Source organism: Poecilia latipinna, unplaced genomic scaffold, assembly GCF_001443285.1.
Source record: "Poecilia latipinna isolate Pla-1442-1.1 unplaced genomic scaffold, P_latipinna-1.0 Scaffold316, whole genome shotgun sequence".
Taxonomy (NCBI): domain Eukaryota; kingdom Metazoa; phylum Chordata; class Actinopteri; order Cyprinodontiformes; family Poeciliidae; genus Poecilia; species Poecilia latipinna.
In genome coordinates, this window is record NW_015112932.1 from 359,621 (window position 1) to 379,805 (window position 20,185).

A 20,185-nucleotide genomic window follows, 5' to 3' on the forward strand; every position below is an offset into this window, starting at 1 on the left:
AGTGTAATTTTTTTTTTTTTTTTTTTAAAACAAGTTTTAAAAAGAGACAAAAGGGGTTTTTTTTTTGAAAAAAAAAAAAAAAAAAAAAAAAAAAAAACACACACACACATTGTTTCCCTGCTGTCTCCTCCACTCTCAGAGTGACAGTCTGTTATTGTTAATACCTCTGCATTAACAATATTTCAGACCTTGAAACCAAACATGTTTAATATGTTTATGTTGCTGGTCCAATGGAGTGCATCCAATGAATCCAGAAAATGTGTGAAAACATTTTGAACCACTTTGGGTCATGGCGGACTATTTGTGCATCTGTGCACTGCTTTCTTGTTCTACTTGGTGTACAGACAGAGACTTCATTTATTTACATTGTTGCTAATTGCGCCATCAGTTGCATTCACCAATGATTCTCTAGCTGGAATTTGGTGCTTTACTTTCTTTAAACCTCTTGTATAAATCAAAAGAAAGCCATATCTTCTCCTCATTTTTCCACAATTATGTTAACAAGAAATCTTGAATTCTAGTAACGTTTTACAGTTTAATGAGCAGAGGTTTTTCTTTTTTCATTTTTTTTCTGTACCTATAAAGTTTTGTTTATATAGATATAGTGATACTGTCAGGATGTTAATAATTACTTACGTCTGCCAACTCTTACTCTTACTCTTACTCTTTTCATACACTGGATGTCCTTAACAGTGCTTAATGACTCACTTGTCATTCTTTGTCTTTATATAGCCCAGGAAATATGTTAGAAACATGGCCCTTGCAGCCCACACGTCTTCTTTCTCCAAATTTGGCTGACACAAAATCATTAAAATTCAAACTTCTTGTAGGTGGGCCGTGTTAATTTATTTTCCAAGTTACTCATAATCAGGTTCGAGGACTACTTTTGCATTTCATCTTCCTTCAGTCTTTACACCCATCACAGCACCGAGTGCCACACATTTCCTCTCTCCACTCACGCCTTCATATGTCTCCCCTTTCTGTCATTTTCTGTCAGTTGCAGCCTTTTGCTTTCTGTGCATACAGCCAAAGTGCTATGTTCTCTAAGAAAAACAAGAAAAGGGTCTGAAAATAAATAAAACCTCAGTAGGGAGCAACAAACGTGGCCACTGAGGCTCTTCGTCTGCAGAGCTTTTGACTGCACTATTCTGTCTATCATGTGGCTACTGTTTGCTGATCAGCTTGAATGACCTTAGCGTCTTTTTTTTTTTTTTGACCACATTCTAATTTTTAAACATTGTTAAAATTTTGGATTTGATCAAAACAATTTGACATATTTCATAGGTGGAATTTTGTGGACGGTTTACAAGTCCGGAAATAATCCAAAATAGTCAACAAAATACAAATTGTTTTGAACTCATGTTTATACAAATCTATTTATGTTCCATCAAAAAGGTAAATCACCATAATTATGATTCATATGCAAACAGAGGAAAACAACTTGTGTCCAGCTTTCAGCAAAGTGGCATAAGATTTCTTTAGGCCCCGCAGAGGATTTGCCCCAAATCATGTAATGATAGTGAATGAAAGATGGGTTGGATTTATGTCTAATTGTTGACAGTTTTATAATCTGGCCAAAGATATGCCCGTATTAAATCATATTATTTTGGCTTATTTCTCATCTCATTTCAAACATTTCCAGATGTTTTCCCATCCTATACTCAGCAAGCTTTGTTTAGACACCGGGGTTTTCTGAATAAGGAGTTCAATAACTTTTTTTAAAATGAATCCGTGTTATAAAGATTTTACAGTAAGTTAGATTGAAACCTGAAATTAAGGACTTTTTTTTTTTTGTCTCTACGTCTCTATTAAAATAATTGTATTGTACCTGCAGTTTTACAGACTTGCTCTGCAGCATTCAGCTATTACTCAATTTTAACTAAAGAAAAACTTTATCCAGTATATATAATATGTAGCTTCCATTTGACAACCAATGCACATTTATTACTCATCTGTCCTCCAACAACATCTGTTGGACGTGTGTTTCTTCCAGACCACACAAGCTCCACACAGAAGTCTCCACCAGTTTAAAACTTTTTTTTTTCTTACCAGAAAGTTAAACCCAAAACCCAAAATAACCTTCTCGAGATTTTAAAAGGTACCCTCCTCTTAAAGCATGTTATTTGGGGCTTCTTGGGGGAAGCCGCTGGAAGGTTTCATGTTAGCATGACATCACTGTCATTACATGCAATGACATCATTAGAAGAGCTTCTGCCCTTTCTGCAGCTTTGCAAATGCCTGAACAAGCAAATTTCATACTTCAACCCAAAATAATCTCTGGCTAAGTGATGACTGCTCATATTCTGATGCTTTTTAATGTGGAGGGGGTGCATCAGCACCTACAACACCCACTCATGCGCAATGACTTCGTGGCTCAAATTTCCTGAGATTAAATAAACAGCTGTTCGCCATACTGAGTATACTAGAGTTTATGAATTGTTTTTAAATAGACGTCCTTTCCTGACTTAAGTTTGAACTCTGAAAACAATTTAAGAAAACCTTATTCAACCTCAAGAGCCAGGGTTCTGGTCCAGTGAAGCATGAATACAAATAGCTCCATTTACTTGTGAGCTGTTCCACATTCGGTAGGCTATTCCTGTGATATCATTTGAGGAAAACAAATACACCAACATTTAAAAAACCACTGGGACCAATTAGTTGGTTAGTAGCAGTCTATACTGAGTTTTCATCTTCCTTTAAATGCTTTAAGCTTGTTAAATTGAGCCTTTTCAGAGTTGGTTTCTTGATGATAGTCTTACATCGATGGAGACTTGATTCAAATGATCATCCTTCTTTTAGTGTGTTTTGTTTAATTTTGTTTGATTAAACAAAACACATCCTTTCCGGGTGGCCTGGAAAGGTGTAGGTAGGGTAGACTCTGTTTGAAGGTTAGTAAAGGCGCGATGTAATGGTTGCCCTAACACTGAAATGAAATTTTCCTAATTTGCTTTCAGTCCAGCAACATTTGATTGACCATATGTGGTCAGTAGACCAGGGATTGGGTTTAGTCCATAACTTTTGTATATTGTCTCTGGCTAAAATACAATGAACAGAAAAGCTGTTAAGTTTTAACAAGTGGAAAAGAAAACCCCTGTGGCGACAAGTAGTGGAGAGGTAGAGTGGCCACCCCACTCTACCTCTTATTAGTCCTCTGTGCAATTGTCTGGGGTTTGATTCCCGACCTTTGGAGCTCTGCAGCATGTCTCCATCCATGTCCAATATAATCTACTGCAAGTAAAGGCCAGTAGTTCCTATTCTGACCCTTCCCTACCCTAACAGAAAAAAAGGCAGAAAAAAGGGAGAAGTTTTGCCAAAATGCAACAACAACAACAAAAGCAACTTTAACATGCATCAGCAGAAACATAACTACAATACTGTTTTATGTCCTGGAACACTAAACCGAGTTTTGGTGCAAAGCTACATTTTCTTCATTTTACTATTTCATGGTGCAATGTTTTATGACACGTTTACAGCCTGGAAATAGCTAAGCATATTTAATCACTAGTTTTACTGTAAGAAAAAAAATAACAGTCCCAGAATAAGACAAACTTGGTAAGAAAAATATGTGTGGTTATAAAAAAATATTTGCAAGGTGAAATAAATTTTTTGCATTTACATTTAGGCTTGAAAGTTGCTTGAACAGTCTGTGAATACTTAATGTGATTTGTAGGCACCAAAGGTCTATTTTGAGCCAGAAAGGAAAACTAAAAAAGAAAAAAAAATAAATAACTCATATCTTTTCTTGCAGCAATGAGCGCTGGACTCCTGTGGAGGGCCCTATGCCTGCTGATTATACTTTGCACTGTGTCACACCATGTGCGCTGCACAGACAACCAGCCAGATTCCTCTGGCACAGAGCAGGGACTCACCTTCAGCCACATCTATAAGCTTGACATCCCAGGAAGCTCCAGTTGCACCGTGGAGCGTCTGCCAACACACAAGACAGGTCAAACAGATGAGACAAACATAAATAAAACATGCGCATAGGCAGCTTACAATGATTACATAAGAAATTGGAATGTAACGTGCAATGTAAACACATATTCTTAAAGTAGTTAGATTGAGCATTTTTACATTGTGCTTTTATTAGCGTCAAAAACTGAAAAGTGTCATTTTTTTGTTTGTAGCTCTGCAACAAGATACCATAACCAATGGAGAAAACGACATCACCTTTAAACACAACATTAGGCTGCAAACACCCAAGTGTAATTGTGAGGAATCGGAAAGCTTCAAAGACCTACTGTACAGAATCAACGGACTGGAAGAAGAAGTCACCTACCTAAAGACCCAGTGCACTCAAGGATGCTGTGGAAGAGGAGGTGTTGCAGGTAAGCTTCCACAACCATTGCATTTAAGCAGCCGGAATAAGCAGTCAGCTATTCCACCTAAAGTAAAGGGCCATTCAAGATAAATTATAACATTCAGCCACCAACAGTGTTTCCTTCTGTCGTGTCTTTGCGTTATGGTGTAGACACAAGCTGCAGCGGTCATGGTACCTACCAGCAAGACACCTGCAGCTGCCTTTGTAACCCAGGATGGGAAGGCCCTGACTGCTCCGTGTCCTCCTGCCCTGATGAGTGCAACGACAATGGCCGATGTGTAGATGGGAAATGCGTTTGCTATGAGGGTTACACAGGAGAAGACTGCAGCCAGCTGACATGTCCAGGCGACTGCAATGATAAGGGGGAGTGCAGGGATGGAAAATGTGTGTGTTTCCCTCATTTTACCGGTGAAGACTGCAGTACCCCGACGTGTCCTAATGACTGTGGTGGCAATGGGCAGTGTGTGGATGGTCAATGCGTCTGTGAAGAAGGCTTCTATGGAAAGGATTGTTCTCTAGGTAAGGCGTTTCAAATGATAAACACAGAACATGTTAAATTTCAAATGCTTTAAATACATTTCTCAAGATATCAGCAATTAGCCTGTGCTAGTACAAATACTATTATTACAAGTGATCAACTCTGCAGCCCGGCATTTAGCAGTTCAGTTTCTTACAGGTTGAGGTGGGGTTTTATGGACCAAAGCTGAAGACCTGTCAAATAGTCCAGTTGTTTGCTGAATACTAACATATTAAATAGTGGCTTAGAAATTCATTTGTACTTTTTCATCCATTTCTGACCATGCATTTTATCATAGCATGCCATAGTGTGTGATCCACAGAAGTTGTAGGCTCCAGTGATCAAAACAGACCATAATGCACTACGACCTAATCTCACAAACCATTTAACTTCTGAAGGATTAATTACTGCAATTTTGCCTAATTGGTTTTTAAATTTAGAAGCTCAAACCTACACCTGGACATCTATTTTGAATGGCAAATAATAGCAACTTGATGACTAAAACACAAGAATAATCAAGACTAATGAAGCTGGATGGAGAATAAAAATGAAATGCATACAAACAAAACACAGCAGAAGAACTTCATTTTCAAATCAAAGATAAAAAAAAAAACACCTAAATTCTGTCCTTTGTATTAAAATATCTTAATATTTGGGAACTGGCAGATTGTATTCAGATGCTTGGGAAAAATAGAGAAGAAAAAAGAGCATTTTTTAAAAACGAGTTATGTGTACATAGCAGAAAAATGGAAAACCAAAGGAAACATGGTCACCACACATAATAAAACAGAAATTCAAACTGTAGGGATAATACTACAGTTATTAAAGGTAATATAAATACCTCACAAGTTGTTTGCTCCTTTTACATAGAGGCAATAGTATTGCATTAACCCTCCTGTTGTCTTAGCGTGATGTTCAGGAGGAGTGTGGCAAATGTCATGGGGAACCGTCAGTTCCTGAAACCACACACACACACACACGCAAAAAAAAACTTGTAAAAGCACATGCGAGGTCAGTGCAACCCCGCTGGACTGCGCACTGGTTAAAAAGTTTGTGAGATCCAAATGGCCTCGCATCTCATGATTCTTAGAGGGTTAAAATAATGCCAAAACCAAAACCCGATACTTCGTTTAAGGGGTAGTATTATGTATTTTCCAGCCACATAATGCCATTTTATAGCATAATCAAGTAACTGTTTCCATCAGTGGTTATAAAATGCTCCTTATTTGACTTTCCTTGAAATTGGACTTCCATCTTTAAGAAACTCTTGGTCTTTCCCTTTAATAATAGTTTTACCAGTGTTTCACTGAGAAGTAGCTTGTATAAGGAGCTCAGCACATGCACAGTTCCACCAGGTGTGTGCTAATTGCTGCTGATATCACTGATATTACAAAGTTTGTGAACATTTTATGGCGCTGCAGTATCAGCTTTTCTTGAACACAGAAAAGCTGTTGGTGCGGTATGTTCGTACAGACATGCTGTACCGACATAGGTTGTAGCAGTTCCTCCTTGTCCACTCAACTATTCCCTTGATTGTAAAGCCTATGTGGCCTAAGAGCCTCTGTGCCTGCTCTTTTTATGGTCCACTGGAGCAGTGGTTTTCAATCATGGTCCTCAGAACTCTCTGTCCTGCATGTTTTAGGTGTTTCCATGCCTCTACATCTGACTTCACTAAACAGATAATTGCCAGGCTTCTGCAGGACTTAATGGCATGCTGACCAGGTATTGCATTCATTTGATTCAGGTGTGCTGGTTCAGGAAAATATCTGACTGTTTGTCCCGAGGACCAGGATTGAAAATCACAGCATTAGAGGTCTCTGCAGACAATTCAGCACAACCCAGATTTTCCCGACAGCTTTGGCTGTACATGCTGGTGACGACGATAATAGTCCCTGTCAGAAGGTGATGCCAAACACATAATGGATAACAATAACAAATGGTCATATCATCAGCAGCAATAAATCAGCAATGGCTAAGACTTTTTTTTTTTTTAAAGAAATGCAGTGATGAGCAATTTGCAGTTTTCCCAATGTGGATAATTTATCTCACACTGACAACGAAGATACAAAAACTGCACTTATAATCTTTTCTTCTTCTCGTCTGAACATACCACATATAAGCCCCTAAGGAACTATCATAAAAACTGCTTATCTCTGAGGGGAAGGTGGTTGTGCAGCTTCACAATAAATCATATAAACAGAGGCACATGCTTATCTGGAAGGACTAAGTGGCTGGCATACATTGATATAGTGAGTTATGTCAAAGTCGTAGTTCTCCTCACATTGACGGTTCTTTCAGGATAACATTATACATATAGACAGCGAGCTGCAGCAACAAATACAGTCTCTCACTGAGATCGCCATTGTTATGGATGCAAAACTCTTAAGATTCTTAATCCCAGTCCAAATTTGATAGATCAATAAAATAATAAGCAAGGCCAATGATTGCGAAAACAAAAACACAGTTTTGAACAAAAGTTAAAAAAAAAAAAAAAAATTGGACTGCACTCCAATCCTATAACAAGTATTGATCAGGACACCCTTCTAACACAGGTTTTGCATCCAGACTTTAAGTTCTGCTAGAGTCCTTCCAGACCAGCAGAAAGGGAAAATCTGTTAAAGTGGCAGAAATCTTGTAGCACAGAAAAACAGACGAGGAGCAAGCAAGAATTAACCAAAGTAACCTGATCTCAGAATCTTTATATTCCTATCAGTTTTAGTGTTACCTGTCTAAAAAAAAACGCAGTCTCGTGATGAGTTCAGAGAATGATGCACTAAGAGGAGAAAATAAAAACCAGCTCTGTCAGGTAGCTGCTGGCAATGTCCAGTCCACCTGCATACTTTAAAAGATGGATGGGAAAACATTGAGAACACACAGACGAAAGAAACGGGGGGGGGGAGGGGGGGGATAGGAAGGACAAACGCTTCCCGAACGCTGCCATCATGACGACCTTTGCTCAGGAGTTCTTTAAGCCAGCAGAATGTATTGTTAAGGGGACAGGGACTTCAAGCAGTTTTTCTATAACAGATAAGTACAATCCATGTTAAATCAGGTTATTTACACACCAAGAAAAGTACCTTCTTCTGGCAGCACTGTAGAGTGCAGATCCTATGAAAATGTGCTCCTGTCACTTTGTCATTAGAAATGCCACAGCCACTGATTTTCTTTATATGTTGCAAACACTCAGGACTATTGTGGATTTAAGAGTTATTTAATACGTAATTCTTCAACCTGGAAAACAAACCCAAAAGTAAACTGCACTGCCTTAAAGTACTGGACCACCAGGCTGAATCTGCGTCCTGTCCTCTATGCATACTGGCCTCCCTGACAGCAATTTACACAACAGGAGGGTAAAACTCTTCACTTACATCAGTAAGCAAACACAGACAGATGTCACACTACATTAGACATATGGTTGATTAGATGGTAAAATATATAATATATAAAACTATCTGACAGGAACATTTCTATCACAATTAATGGATCTACAAAACAATTTCATCCCATCCGTCATGAATAGGACACCGACTGCCAAGACTTGACTTAAACCATTATTATGGGATGGATAGTTTTAAAAATGCCATTTAGCCCAGAGTTGTTGTTTTATCAGAAATGTCCAGAGAAAATGAGGAAACCTTTTAAAGCTAGACAGACGGGTTCCTACACGGTCTTGAAAAGCCATGCAAAGTATGGAAATTGATTTTTATCATGTTCCAAGTCTGGATTCAGTAAGAAAAAGAAAAAAAAAAGTTAGATTTTCAATACTGATTTCTCATTCCATTACATATGAGATCAAAATCAGACTTTCGGTGAAACAAATAGCTTTGCCCATTGATTTCTAATTAGATGCGGACCTTTTTTGTTATTTACCCCTTCACAGCTCACGTTTTTGTCGGCCAATTTAATGATCACTTAGGTTATGTGGGAGATGTCTTAAAGCATCACGGAAGTTTTAGCCTTTTTATCTTAAAAAATGTGATATTTTTTTATCAACATTTGTTAAGGTTTAAACTTGCAAAAGGAGCAGTAAGAGACAACAAATACTAGCCAAGCTTTGGAGAGTTTTCTTTTCACATCTTCAGACAGGTCTGTCGTAAAGTTTTGTAACAAGAACTTTTAAAAGCATTTGTGATCTTTTATGTCATATACTGTAACCACTTACAATCAATAATTCTGATTGATTTAATTTTCCAAGAAATTCTTTAAACTATTTTACAGGAGCTCCCGTTTAAAGACTAAAACCACTGCTGGATAGAACTGCTTAATGTCTCAGACAAGACAGATGTAACAAGATACCAACAAAATGGAAAAAGCTTTCAACGAAAATAGGTTTGAAATCTGTTGCCTCATAGCCAGGAAAAAAAAAAAAGGGAAATGTTGACGACATAACAAGTAGTTGCCAATAACAGACATGCTCCATCATCTCACTAAAAAACATAACAGATTACTCTTTCGATGCATCCAGAGGATAATCCAAGGATTGTGTTTCATGCAGACTATGACATAAGAAAAGTCTTTGTAAATATCATCTTTTGCATGACAAACACTCCATATTGAAAAGCTGTTAGTGATTTTAGGTATTGAACATTTGACTTTAAAACGAGGGGCAGGAAGAAAATGTGTTTTATGAGTAATGCGAACGACATTGCAGTCAAGGTTAAAAGAAAGATTATCCCCTGGTAATTCTTGTGTTTTGTCATGAAAGCTACCGTTAACAGGATGCAAATTTGTTTAAATTTACTTTCAGTGGTACAAAACATCATGCTACCAGACAACATGAGCTGCAGATTTACAAAGATTACAACCAAATTTAAAGATTTTAGAACACTTAGAATACAAGCTTAATGAATATCCTGGAAATTAGAGGGTGTATCTATTGTTATACTGATTCCTTCCCATCTAACTCCCTTCACTGAGAGGTTGACACCTAACCGGCTCTGTAGCCCGTAGCTACTGAGATCCCTAAGCTTGCAGGGTATTATCTCGAAGGACAATCCATCCTTCAGCTGTCTTCCAGCCACACAAGGTCATGTGTTTACCATGACCCTAAGAAATGTCTTTAGGGCTTTGTTAAAGCCTCTACACAGGAATTCTGGTGGGAATTTCCTTTATAAGTCTTTCATTATTATTTTAAAATGTACTAGCAAACACATTAACACCAACTGTCTGAAATTGTTTATGTGGAGACTAAGACAAATCTAATTATTCATGTTACCTGGTCATTGCATAGCATCTAAATTGGACTAGTGAATATACAGAAAAAAACATTACAAAAAAAACTTTTACATGATTTTCATTTACCTGAGCCTAAACCCAGGTGTAAAAAACAACAACGTTATTTCAATTTGCAGGGTACTGATATGGGTATTCATGTCACCATACAGTGTATATTGAAGTCCTGCTCTTTACATTAACTACAGCTGATAATTTATTCAGCATTTCTTTTTTTGAAATAAGAAAAAAAAAACTCCTGTTTGGAAGGACTTGGGAGAACAAACACTAACTCTCTCTCTCTGTGACCTTAAGGTGTGTGTTTTTATGATGATCTTAAATTAGAGACACTCCAGGGCTGCTGGCTATTGTAGCTGTCAAACAACTGGCACAATTCAACTTTCACTTCTTTCAAGCTTTCTAAAATATCTTCTGGTTTCTTATTAATTTGCCACCAAATCCACCATATGTCATTGTGCTGTTAATGCAGGAGTTTATTCACAGGATGGATACTGAAAGATGTGAAAATCGATTAAGTGGTTTCATTTGAAAACTCCTTTAGACAGTGGATACTTTAATTCTTAAAATCCATCACTAGACTGCACAATTTCAGTATTGTTTAATGGTAAAGCGAAAGTTTTCTGCAGTTAGGATTTCTTTTGAGAGAAAGTACATTTTAAAGCTCTCAACTAATCTGAGAAAAAAATTGTCAATTTAATTACATAAACTCGCCGAACACTTTATTAGATACACGTTTAATTTTACGTTGACAAAAATAGTGAATCAGCCAATCACATGGCATCAGCTTGGTGGAGACGACTTGCTACAGTAAACGGTTCAAAATAAATTATTTTTCTTCCCCGATTCAACACCAAGTGGCTTGGTATTTGAAGTGGCTTTCAAATACCAAGCCATTTTGAACATGGCTTGGTATTGCAAGACGAGCTAATCAGAGAATATGAAGTTGTTGATTTCATTTTCATAAACAAATGTATAGAGAACAGAAATCAAGTCAATCAAAGTCAAAGTAAAAAGGTCAAGGTGTTTCAAGAATTCAAAGCATCTCACCTTGAACTTATTTCAAACGAAGTTGCCAAAGAGGTTCTTTCAGTGGGGTTGACCCATGATCACACCATCTTTAGCATCTAGACAACATATGACAACAGGTCACATAACACCACAGGGATATCATAACAGTCATCGGTCATTTAGGGGACTCCGTCCGGCTTCTCCCCAAGGCATCACCTGTCTTGCTAAGGATGCCACACAAACAGCCTCTCTGCTGCCACAGGAGCAGATAAAAAAATTGCATTTTGGATCAAATCTAAAAGTAAGAAACACAGAAACTGTGAGCAGTGGTAGGCTAGACGGGGAGAGTGATTGTTGGTGCTATGCGATATTAGAAATCTGAAGTGTTACCAAGTGTCAGATCTTTCTTCAACAATCTTTCCTTTGCTTAAATTCTACATTGTTGCCTTTGATCATGTTAATCATGAACTTTAGTGCATTACTGGGTTTTTGTCTAATAAACAAACACAACATAGCCCCTAGTTGTGAGATGGAAGGAAATGGGACCTGCAGGTTTCCAAGTTTTATTTTGCAAGTCAAATCAAGTATATTTGTGCAGCACATTTTGGCAACAATCTACTTCAAAGAGCTTTACACCATAACAACATAGTGCTGCAGCCAATCAGTGTCTGAAAAGCAAACCGGGCATACATCTTCAGACCCTTTTCCCTGAGGAGTCCAAATGAAATACAGCACAGAAGTCGCCTGAATGGTACATAGTTTATCTGTGTGTAATTTATATTTATCCAGTTATTCTTTGATTGTCAAGTGGGTTTGTTAGAGAACACTGGAGAACAAATGGCATCAGGAATATGCCAGAAAATTAAAGCAGGGAGATATCATGTAACAAACAGATTTATATTGCAGAACAGAAAGATTAACACTTTAGATGTTCACACAGTAGCAGGTCGGCCATGTCCAACCTTCAGTCACTTCAAGGTATTTGGCCCTGAAGTTGCAAAGAATAAGCACAGACAGATCTGCAACTTTGTATGTCGGTACAATTGCACCTAATCCAACATCAATAGAGGTGCCGTGTTAAAGGGATTGTCAAGGTGAAAAGGAAAAGTGGAAGGCAGGCAGGCAAAAAAAAAACAAACAAACAAAAAAAAAAAACTGTGTTGTTATAGGGTGTGTGCAATAATAGTGGTGATAGGTTTGCAGAAAAGAACCACATAAAGGAACACAGTGAAAAGACATTGTTTTATCTGGCTACTGTCCATTTTAACACATGGATGACGGATGTCAATCTCTTCTTAGTGAAGGACATTCAGGTTGCATTTCAAACATGAGGAAGATTTGACATTTTAAGGTTTTTGTTTTTTGGTCAAACGTTATGTCACTCAGGAATTTACAGTACATTATTTTTTCCTTTTTTTTTTTTTTTAGCTTGAAGGTATCCATAAGCATTCCAGGTTTAGAGTCTTAACATTGTTAATTTATCTCCTTCACCTGGTTTAACATAATATAAAACACAGATTGTTGATCTTCTTGCTTTGAGTTGTATCAGGGGTATTAACTAACAGCTACTGCATGGAAAGGAGTACTCACAACAACAAAAAAAGAAAAAAAAAAAAACTTCCTGATTCTGCCTTGTGGAATATCACTGGAACCTCATAATAAATTCCTTCTTTGCAATTAATTCTAATTGTCATTAGAAAAAATTAGTTCCAAATATGCTGTTTTTCTGCCCTTAAAGCTGTTCATGTCCCTGTATTTTAACCTCTTGCATAGTTTCCACTGAAGCACATTTTGAAGTAAAACCACCGAAACAGAGTGTCTTTCAAGCGCGCTTGGATTTCTCAGCTTTTAGCAATAATAGGCCACTTTTGCATTGGTTGTGCCATGACGGTGAAAATAGCACTTGAGAGAACTATTAGCCAGTGAAAATATCATTTATTATACGTTCTCCTGGAATTGACCTCTGTTTGTCTTGTTTCTCTTTTAGTCCTCACACCTCAGGGTCTGAGGTTGGTCCAAGTGACGGATGTTTCTCTCCTGGTGGAGTGGGAGTCCGTCCAAGGGGCAGAGTATTACATGCTGACCTATCATCCTAAATTTGATGAGGGTGCCAAGGAGGAGGTATGTCTTTATTGTGGTTTCTTTTCTTGCTTCATATCAAACTAAACTGTATCTTCCTGCATTGGTTCCAAGCATCCTTTTCTGTAACTGTATCTCAGGTTCGGATTTCCAACTCGGAGAATTCCTACCTCATTACGGGACTCGCACCCGGAGTTACCTACGTTGTCCAAGTCTACGCTGTCATCAAAACGATTCAGAGTGAAGCAGATATGATTGAAGCCACAACAGGTGAGATTGACATTTACTATTGCCCATACCAAAAGTTGCCACTGACCACATTTGAACATTTAAACATTTATTTTAACCCTAAATATATAAAATATAACCCAGAAGTGTCTGCACAATATTTTATTTAAATAGTCTGACCCAAAAAAGGCCTTTTAGAACCACCCTGGACACCCTGGACTCAAGCTGGGAAATTATTTAGATTAATCAACTTGATAGTTGGAAAGTGGGCTGAAATGTGGGTTCCGTCAGGACACTGATATCCAAGACAAATCAGAAACTGATAAGGCTATTTAACAATTAGTAGCTGGGTGTTGACATTAAGAAAAGCTTTACCGTGTGGGTTAGAGATAATCCACATTGAAAAAAAGTTTGTGCTCACAATTCTTGATTTTAAAAATGATGGACATTGTCAAGCTGGTTGAACAACCTCTGCAAACAAATCATCAAAAACTCAAAATTGTTATGAAATTATTGCCTGTGATAAGTTTACATAAATTTATGGCTAGAACTGCAACAATAAATGCTATTTTAAAAAATTTCAAGTTTGAAATCTTGAAATGCTAATAAGTCTGACTTTTTCCAGTTTCAAAACTTTGTGTTGATAAAAACAATATAAATAAAATGCATACATGTCAAAATCTTACAGATAAATATATGCTGTAGATTTAGTAGGTCTTTTTTTTCTGTAATCTTTAACTTATCAAGCTCCATATATTGTGTTTTAAAGCAAGTTTGAAATTACTAAGTGTTTCATTAGGCACTGGTTAGGCATTACATTTTATGGTAATTACAAGGAAACGGTTGCATGGATGTATTTACCATAAACTGCCACTCACAGATGTGGTAGGAGACAGATGGGAAGAGGAAGAGATTTCTTGTCTGGATTTATATAGTTAATGAGAAGGAAGGAGATGAGTTGTATTATGCCGCGCGGTTCAGCTGGTTTGCTGGGAAAAGAAAGCACCATACTTCAGGGCTTTATCCACAAGAAAACACTGCATCATCTGGCCTGTTGCTGTGTGAGGAGACACAATGTGGGGCAGACCTTTCGCGGGTTACATACTTTTCATTTTAACTTCAAACGCTGGTCTACTTCAAAGGAGAGTTTAAGTGAGTATTTTTCCATTTCCTTTTGAAAAACAAACAAAAAAGGGAAAAAAAACCCCGACATAAACTATGCTAACCGTTTTCATTTGTTTTGTTTTATGTTTGTAATATCTTTTCTCACCATATGTTATAAATCCAGAGGCATGTCCTTGCCATGGGAAAACAATCACTATTGTCATTTGGTTCCCATCTGTAAATGAAATTATTTCTTATCCCCGTTTTATGAAAAATGTGCAAAAAAAATGCTTCTTAGTCTTTGTCTGGGTGTCATTTCACACTATAGAAGATGGGGCTTCTAAATTGTCCCAGATGTTAGTGAGATAAATGGTAATTTAAGTGGTAATTGTAAATAATACAAGAACACATTCTCAAAGAGCAATACATTTTAAATTCTAATGAATATTTAACGCTGGAGCTGGAAGACATTTTAAATATCAAAAATAAATAAAACTATAAAAACAACAAATAAAATTAATTATGAAATCTCTGTAAACAAAATTGTTCTTCAAAAAAGGGCCAGTTGAGACCAAAGCACCAAACCGAAGACTTTTATGATCCAGTTTTTGGTAGAAGACAACAGATAAAATGATAAATCATACTAATGTTTTATTTTCACAAAGTTAAAAAAAAAGTACAAATGTACACTAAAAATAACAGTTTTGTTCAAACTATTAAATAAGAGAAAATCTGATTTACTATCAGATGTGTTGAATTGTTAAATCATTTAGTATTTTTGCGGTTTCTGTACAAAGGCCTTAAGCAACCTTTCTCATAAATGGCGAATAATAATTTATATCACGGCACAAAGACATTGTTACACATTGAGCATTGTAAAAGCAATGTCCAAATTATTGCAGAATTGACATTTTTGCAACTTTGTCATATTTTTTTTTTTTTATCAAAGAGCATATAGGTAGCATTTGTACAACATTAATGCCTGTTGCCATATACTCAAGGATACTGTGAACTGAAGGTCAAACATATGCCCTCTCATCTCTATTTTCATTTATTTATACAGAACTGGACTCTTTCAATTCTTTTGGATGGGTCCAAAAGAATTTGACTTTTCAAATGTATAAACCAGACCAACTTTGCTTACTTTAATTACTGAAGTCTAACTCTTTCTTGATCTAATCTTAATGAAAAGCTTACATACCTTTGTAGAAAATACATTTTCCTCTTCATAACAGTCTTACTCCTTTGCACTTCTCCTGACTTTATTTCGAACAACCTTAAAATAGAAAAAAAGCAAAACTTTGAGTCATTTTTCTTCAGTAACTTCCACAATAAATATCAAAACTGAAGCTGATTACCATTTAAAACTATGTGATACAAATAACTTTTTGTAACTTTCCTAACTTCACCAAATGAGTTCTGTAGACTTTAGATGTCTGAAAGTTTCTCAAAGAAATGTGTCTGATTTTCACACAGGTTAAAAGATATTCAGCTCATTGTAAAGACACTGACAATATGACCAGTCTGTTCATGTAGAGTTTTAAGCTAAGCTTTTGAGCAAACCCTTTTACATCCTTTGGCCATGAAATGTTTTTGTCATGGGTCACAAAGCAGGTTTAATTTGAGTTACTTAAGAGAATTGCTGGGTGGTTCATAAAAGTTGTTAAATGAGGAAATTATCCTCTTTTTTTATTTCTCACCCTAATCTTTAACCATCGTCACATAACTGTGCCATTCATACCTTTGCTGCACTGTTATATATTTTTAAAATTGGCACTTTTTTCCCACTTAAAAAAACTCAAACATTTTATGAATTATATTAGAAATATATAAGAACCTCAGTCATCTGCTTTTGACCATCTTTTGTCATTTGCACTGTTTTTGCATCCTCACATGGCCAAAATTGGGAGTCAGTTTTAGAACAATAACTATTGTTTTCATTGCTGTAAAGTAATTAGTGCTTCCCCCAAAATGCACTGCAAAAACATACAATGTCACCAAGTGTTTTTGTCTAGTTTTTCAGGCAAATTTCTCAGTACACTTAGTAGACCACTGGCAGATTATTTAAAATATAACAAGACATTTTTCCATGTTGTAAATTAAATAATCTGCCAATGGAATAAGTACCTTTTCATCAATATTAAGGAATTATTGACTTAAATTAAGCTTGTATTACTTGCTGAAAAGTCACTTGTAAGTTAGTTTTGTCTTATTTCAAGTGTACTAAGATATTTGCACTAGAAACTAGGCCAAAAATGATTTTGTTTTTGCAGTGTGTTCATATGTCCAGGATTCATCAACTAGCAATCGGCATCAACTACAACTGGGGGCTGACCAGGGCACATGCATTCGATTACTCTTGGCTTAATGGAGACTTTGTTTTTTAGAGAGGCTCTTGACTGCACAGCCAGTTCTATCAAATGTTGCATGCTTTCCAGATGTCTCAACTGTTGATGATATGCAAGTCATTGGCCAGACAGAGGTTTCCATCCAAGTGGACTGGAAGAACCCGCAGGCAGAAGTGGATTACTTCAGACTGACACATACTGACCCGTCAGGACAGGAGGAGGAGCTGAACGTTCAGAGGAGTCAAGAAGCACGCACCAAGTACACTATTGTGGGTAAGTCATATCGAGAATGTGAGCTTAATTTGAAGACTCAATGCTGAATGCTCTCAAAGGTGAGGAGTTAAAACTGTGCCAATATTACATTGCTTAAAAAATATAGTCTGACTACTTAACCTTTACATTTCTTGTGGCTTAAATTTCAATGCATTACTTTGGAGTTTAGAAAATAGCAAAAATTAAGGTTTCTTAAAAAAAAACTATAGGTATGCTATGATGAATGATGCAGTTTTCTATCTCAACATCTACAAAAATACAAAATGAAAGTTAAGGTCAAAATTGCTCTTAAAATTTGGATTCAAAATCAAGATTTGATAGTCAGAGAAGTGGATGTCGAGCAGAAGATCAGACGATGTAAATATTATAGGACCAAGAATCGCATTTATTTTCTTATTTTCTGCATTTTCTGTGTTTAGAAAATTATGTCTATAATAATAATAATAATGATAATAATTGTTGTTGTTATTGTTATTATGATTATTATTGGAATGTGTAGAACAGACACCAAGTCAAAAAATGGTAGATAATGACATTAAATTGGTTCAGTGATTGTGGGTTTTAAATCCTTAAACATCTTTATTCTAAGCATCTTTTTTCATTTCACATTTTGTGGGGGTGTTATTCAGATATGTAAGAACCAGTAAAGAAAGCAAAAGCTTTCCATTTTAGTTTGTAATTAATAATAAAAGAAAATGTGCCTTTTTGCAGGTCTATATCCCGGAACAGAGTATCAAATTTCTGTGCAGTCCATCAAAGGGAACACCAAAGGAAAAGCTTCTTTCGCAACCGGTGTCACAGGTCAGTAAACACATCAGCATTCATGAGCAGCTTGACTTGATATGACCCTTTGGTATTACCAGAGAGCAGATGGTGAACCCTGTTGTCCCGAAATTGACTTCTTTCTAGCACCATTTTCATTGGGAATGCACTTCTGAAAGATTGGAGACAGAGTGGATGACTGAATGAAGATTGCACTTTAAATGATAAATGATACATCCAGGACATGTGGAATCGAAATGCAATGCAGACACAAAACGCATAACCGCATTCCCTTCAGTGTTCGGTAGCGTGCAGAGTCAAAGACAACACATCATTCTTCTCAGGACATCTGTAATTCACCAGAGGTCAGGGCCTAAATGGAAGCAACACTTAATCAATCATATATCATTCTGATGAACCAGATGATACAACCTGCTATTAGCTTCCACACTCAGCCAGTAATAACAATATAATGAATTTGGCCATTAGGAAGTACAATTATGGGTTAGTGATAGAGAGCTGGAATTTACTACCTAATCATCTGGACAAGCTGTAATGGTTGTGGTGAGCGTGGTCACTGAAAAGAAACGCGATATGAATGTAGAGACCGTAAGATGTTCCCTGATGGTTGAGGTGAGGGGGTCTGTGATTTACAGATGCCATCTGGTATTCCTGTATATCAGCATGTTGCTCTGCTTGTGTTGAGTGGTTTTCGTACGTGAGGAGGAATTTATTTTTTTATCTTCACTTTAACAGCTGCTCTTGACAGTCAGCATGGTCTAAACACAGCACGACAGGTCTGCGGTTATTCTCATTATTCTCTTTTTCTGTCTCGTACTCCTCCTCCAGCTTCTCTATCAACCACCTTCTGAGCTTACTTGGTTGGGAAAAAAAAAAAAAAAAAAAAAAGAAACACACAAAAAAGCAGTCTCCGCATTGATGTCTCTTCATTTCTCAAACTCTGCAGCAGCCAATTTAATGATTTTTAGTCATCTGGCTTAGCAGCGTGTTTTTAAGACTTCCCTCTCATCTCATGGAGCCAGACAGGTACTCATGGATTCCTGTCTTTGCTGATGTTTTCTTTTTTCTTTTTTTTTTTTTCCCCTCCTCCAGCGAGAATGTGCCACTTACATGTGCGGTAATTGAGTGCGCATGTGAGCGCGAACGCTCTAATCTACAGCAGACAGGCAGTGGCTTGTCTTCACTCCAGTAGCCACAATCTTTCATTTTAGGTGTAACACGAACAGGCTTAGAAGTGATTGAAGAGGATAGTCCTTGGCTGTGTTTGTCAGAGCTGTTGCAGTTAGTTCATGATGACTGGCGTGGCGCAAAAGGAGAACCAACCTTTTATCTCGGTAAACATGCTGTTCATCCCCAGACAGCAAGGTTATTCAATAATGAGAGATAAAAGAAGCGTAAAAGAGGAAATATTTTTTTCTCAAGCAAGCACAAATATTTCAAATAATATATGAGTCAGTAAGTGAAGCAATGACAGTATTTGAAGACATGAAAAAAAATGTTGATGCTGTGATTGATCAATGTGTATATGATGGTAAGCCAAAATAGAGAAGGAGGTGAGCTAAAAAAGGAATCCGAGGAGGAACCTAAGAATAATGGGTCTCAGTAAAGCATTTTTCTGCGCCATTATATCACTAAATAATGAATTACAGTGTAATTGTCTCTGTAGTATAAAAGCTGAGGTTTGTCCTAAGTTGATGTTGATGTTTCCCATAACCGAAGCCTCTCAGAGGAAATATTTTCCCCATATTTCATCTTCCCTTTCACCATCTGCCTTGTGTTTCCCTCGTTTTCCTCTCTTGATCCTTTCCAGACTCTTTCATTGAGACTCTTCAAATATCCCCCAAAAGACCTCAGAGCATACTTTTTAATATTGCTGAAATATTCAAGGAAAAATCAATTTATGTCATATTTTTAGAATTATATTCCAGAAAAGCGATGCCTTGATGATGTCATTATAATCCACTTTATTTCACTTCACCACTACTTTAGATATTATGTTTGGTTATTTATTTACTTATCCTAGTTTGTGCTTGTTTAGCATCCTCTAAGGAGAATCTAGATTTTGTACAATTTGTTTTAATTAAGTTTTCTGTTTCTTAATATGTTTGACTTTTACATTAAAAAAAATAGATAAATCTTTTTCATATAAGCTGATACGACTCAGCTGAAATTTGTACTTTACCTGTAGGGGGAGCTACAGTGTGAAAAGTCTGACTAAAATCAGGATGGTTTTGTCTTTACACTATAAAATAATTGAGGGAAACTACTTTCACACCATCAATGTATTTACAC

At 36.7% G+C, this 20,185-nt stretch overlaps 1 protein-coding gene across 9 annotated transcripts in view; it reads left to right on the forward strand.

Moving 5' to 3' along the window:
• tnn (tenascin N) overlaps positions 1–20,185 on the forward strand; it is a 45,868-nt gene that overhangs the window by 5,294 nt on the left and 20,389 nt on the right. For 6 of the 9 annotated variants that reach the window (XM_015034901.1, XM_015034904.1, XM_015034903.1 and 3 more), the window contains exons 2-8: positions 3,749–3,946; positions 4,128–4,328; positions 4,466–4,840; positions 13,066–13,199; positions 13,298–13,427; positions 16,928–17,110; positions 17,822–17,911. In XM_015034901.1, the coding sequence (XP_014890387.1) occupies positions 3,751–3,946; positions 4,128–4,328; positions 4,466–4,840; positions 13,066–13,199; positions 13,298–13,427; positions 16,928–17,110; positions 17,822–17,911 (1,309 nt within the window). In that variant the 5' untranslated portion in view covers positions 3,749–3,750. The remainder of the gene's footprint in view (positions 1–3,748; positions 3,947–4,127; positions 4,329–4,465; positions 4,841–13,065; positions 13,200–13,297; positions 13,428–16,927; positions 17,111–17,821; positions 17,912–20,185) is intronic. The other 3 variants (XM_015034902.1, XM_015034907.1, XM_015034909.1) reach the window with 1 other exon arrangement.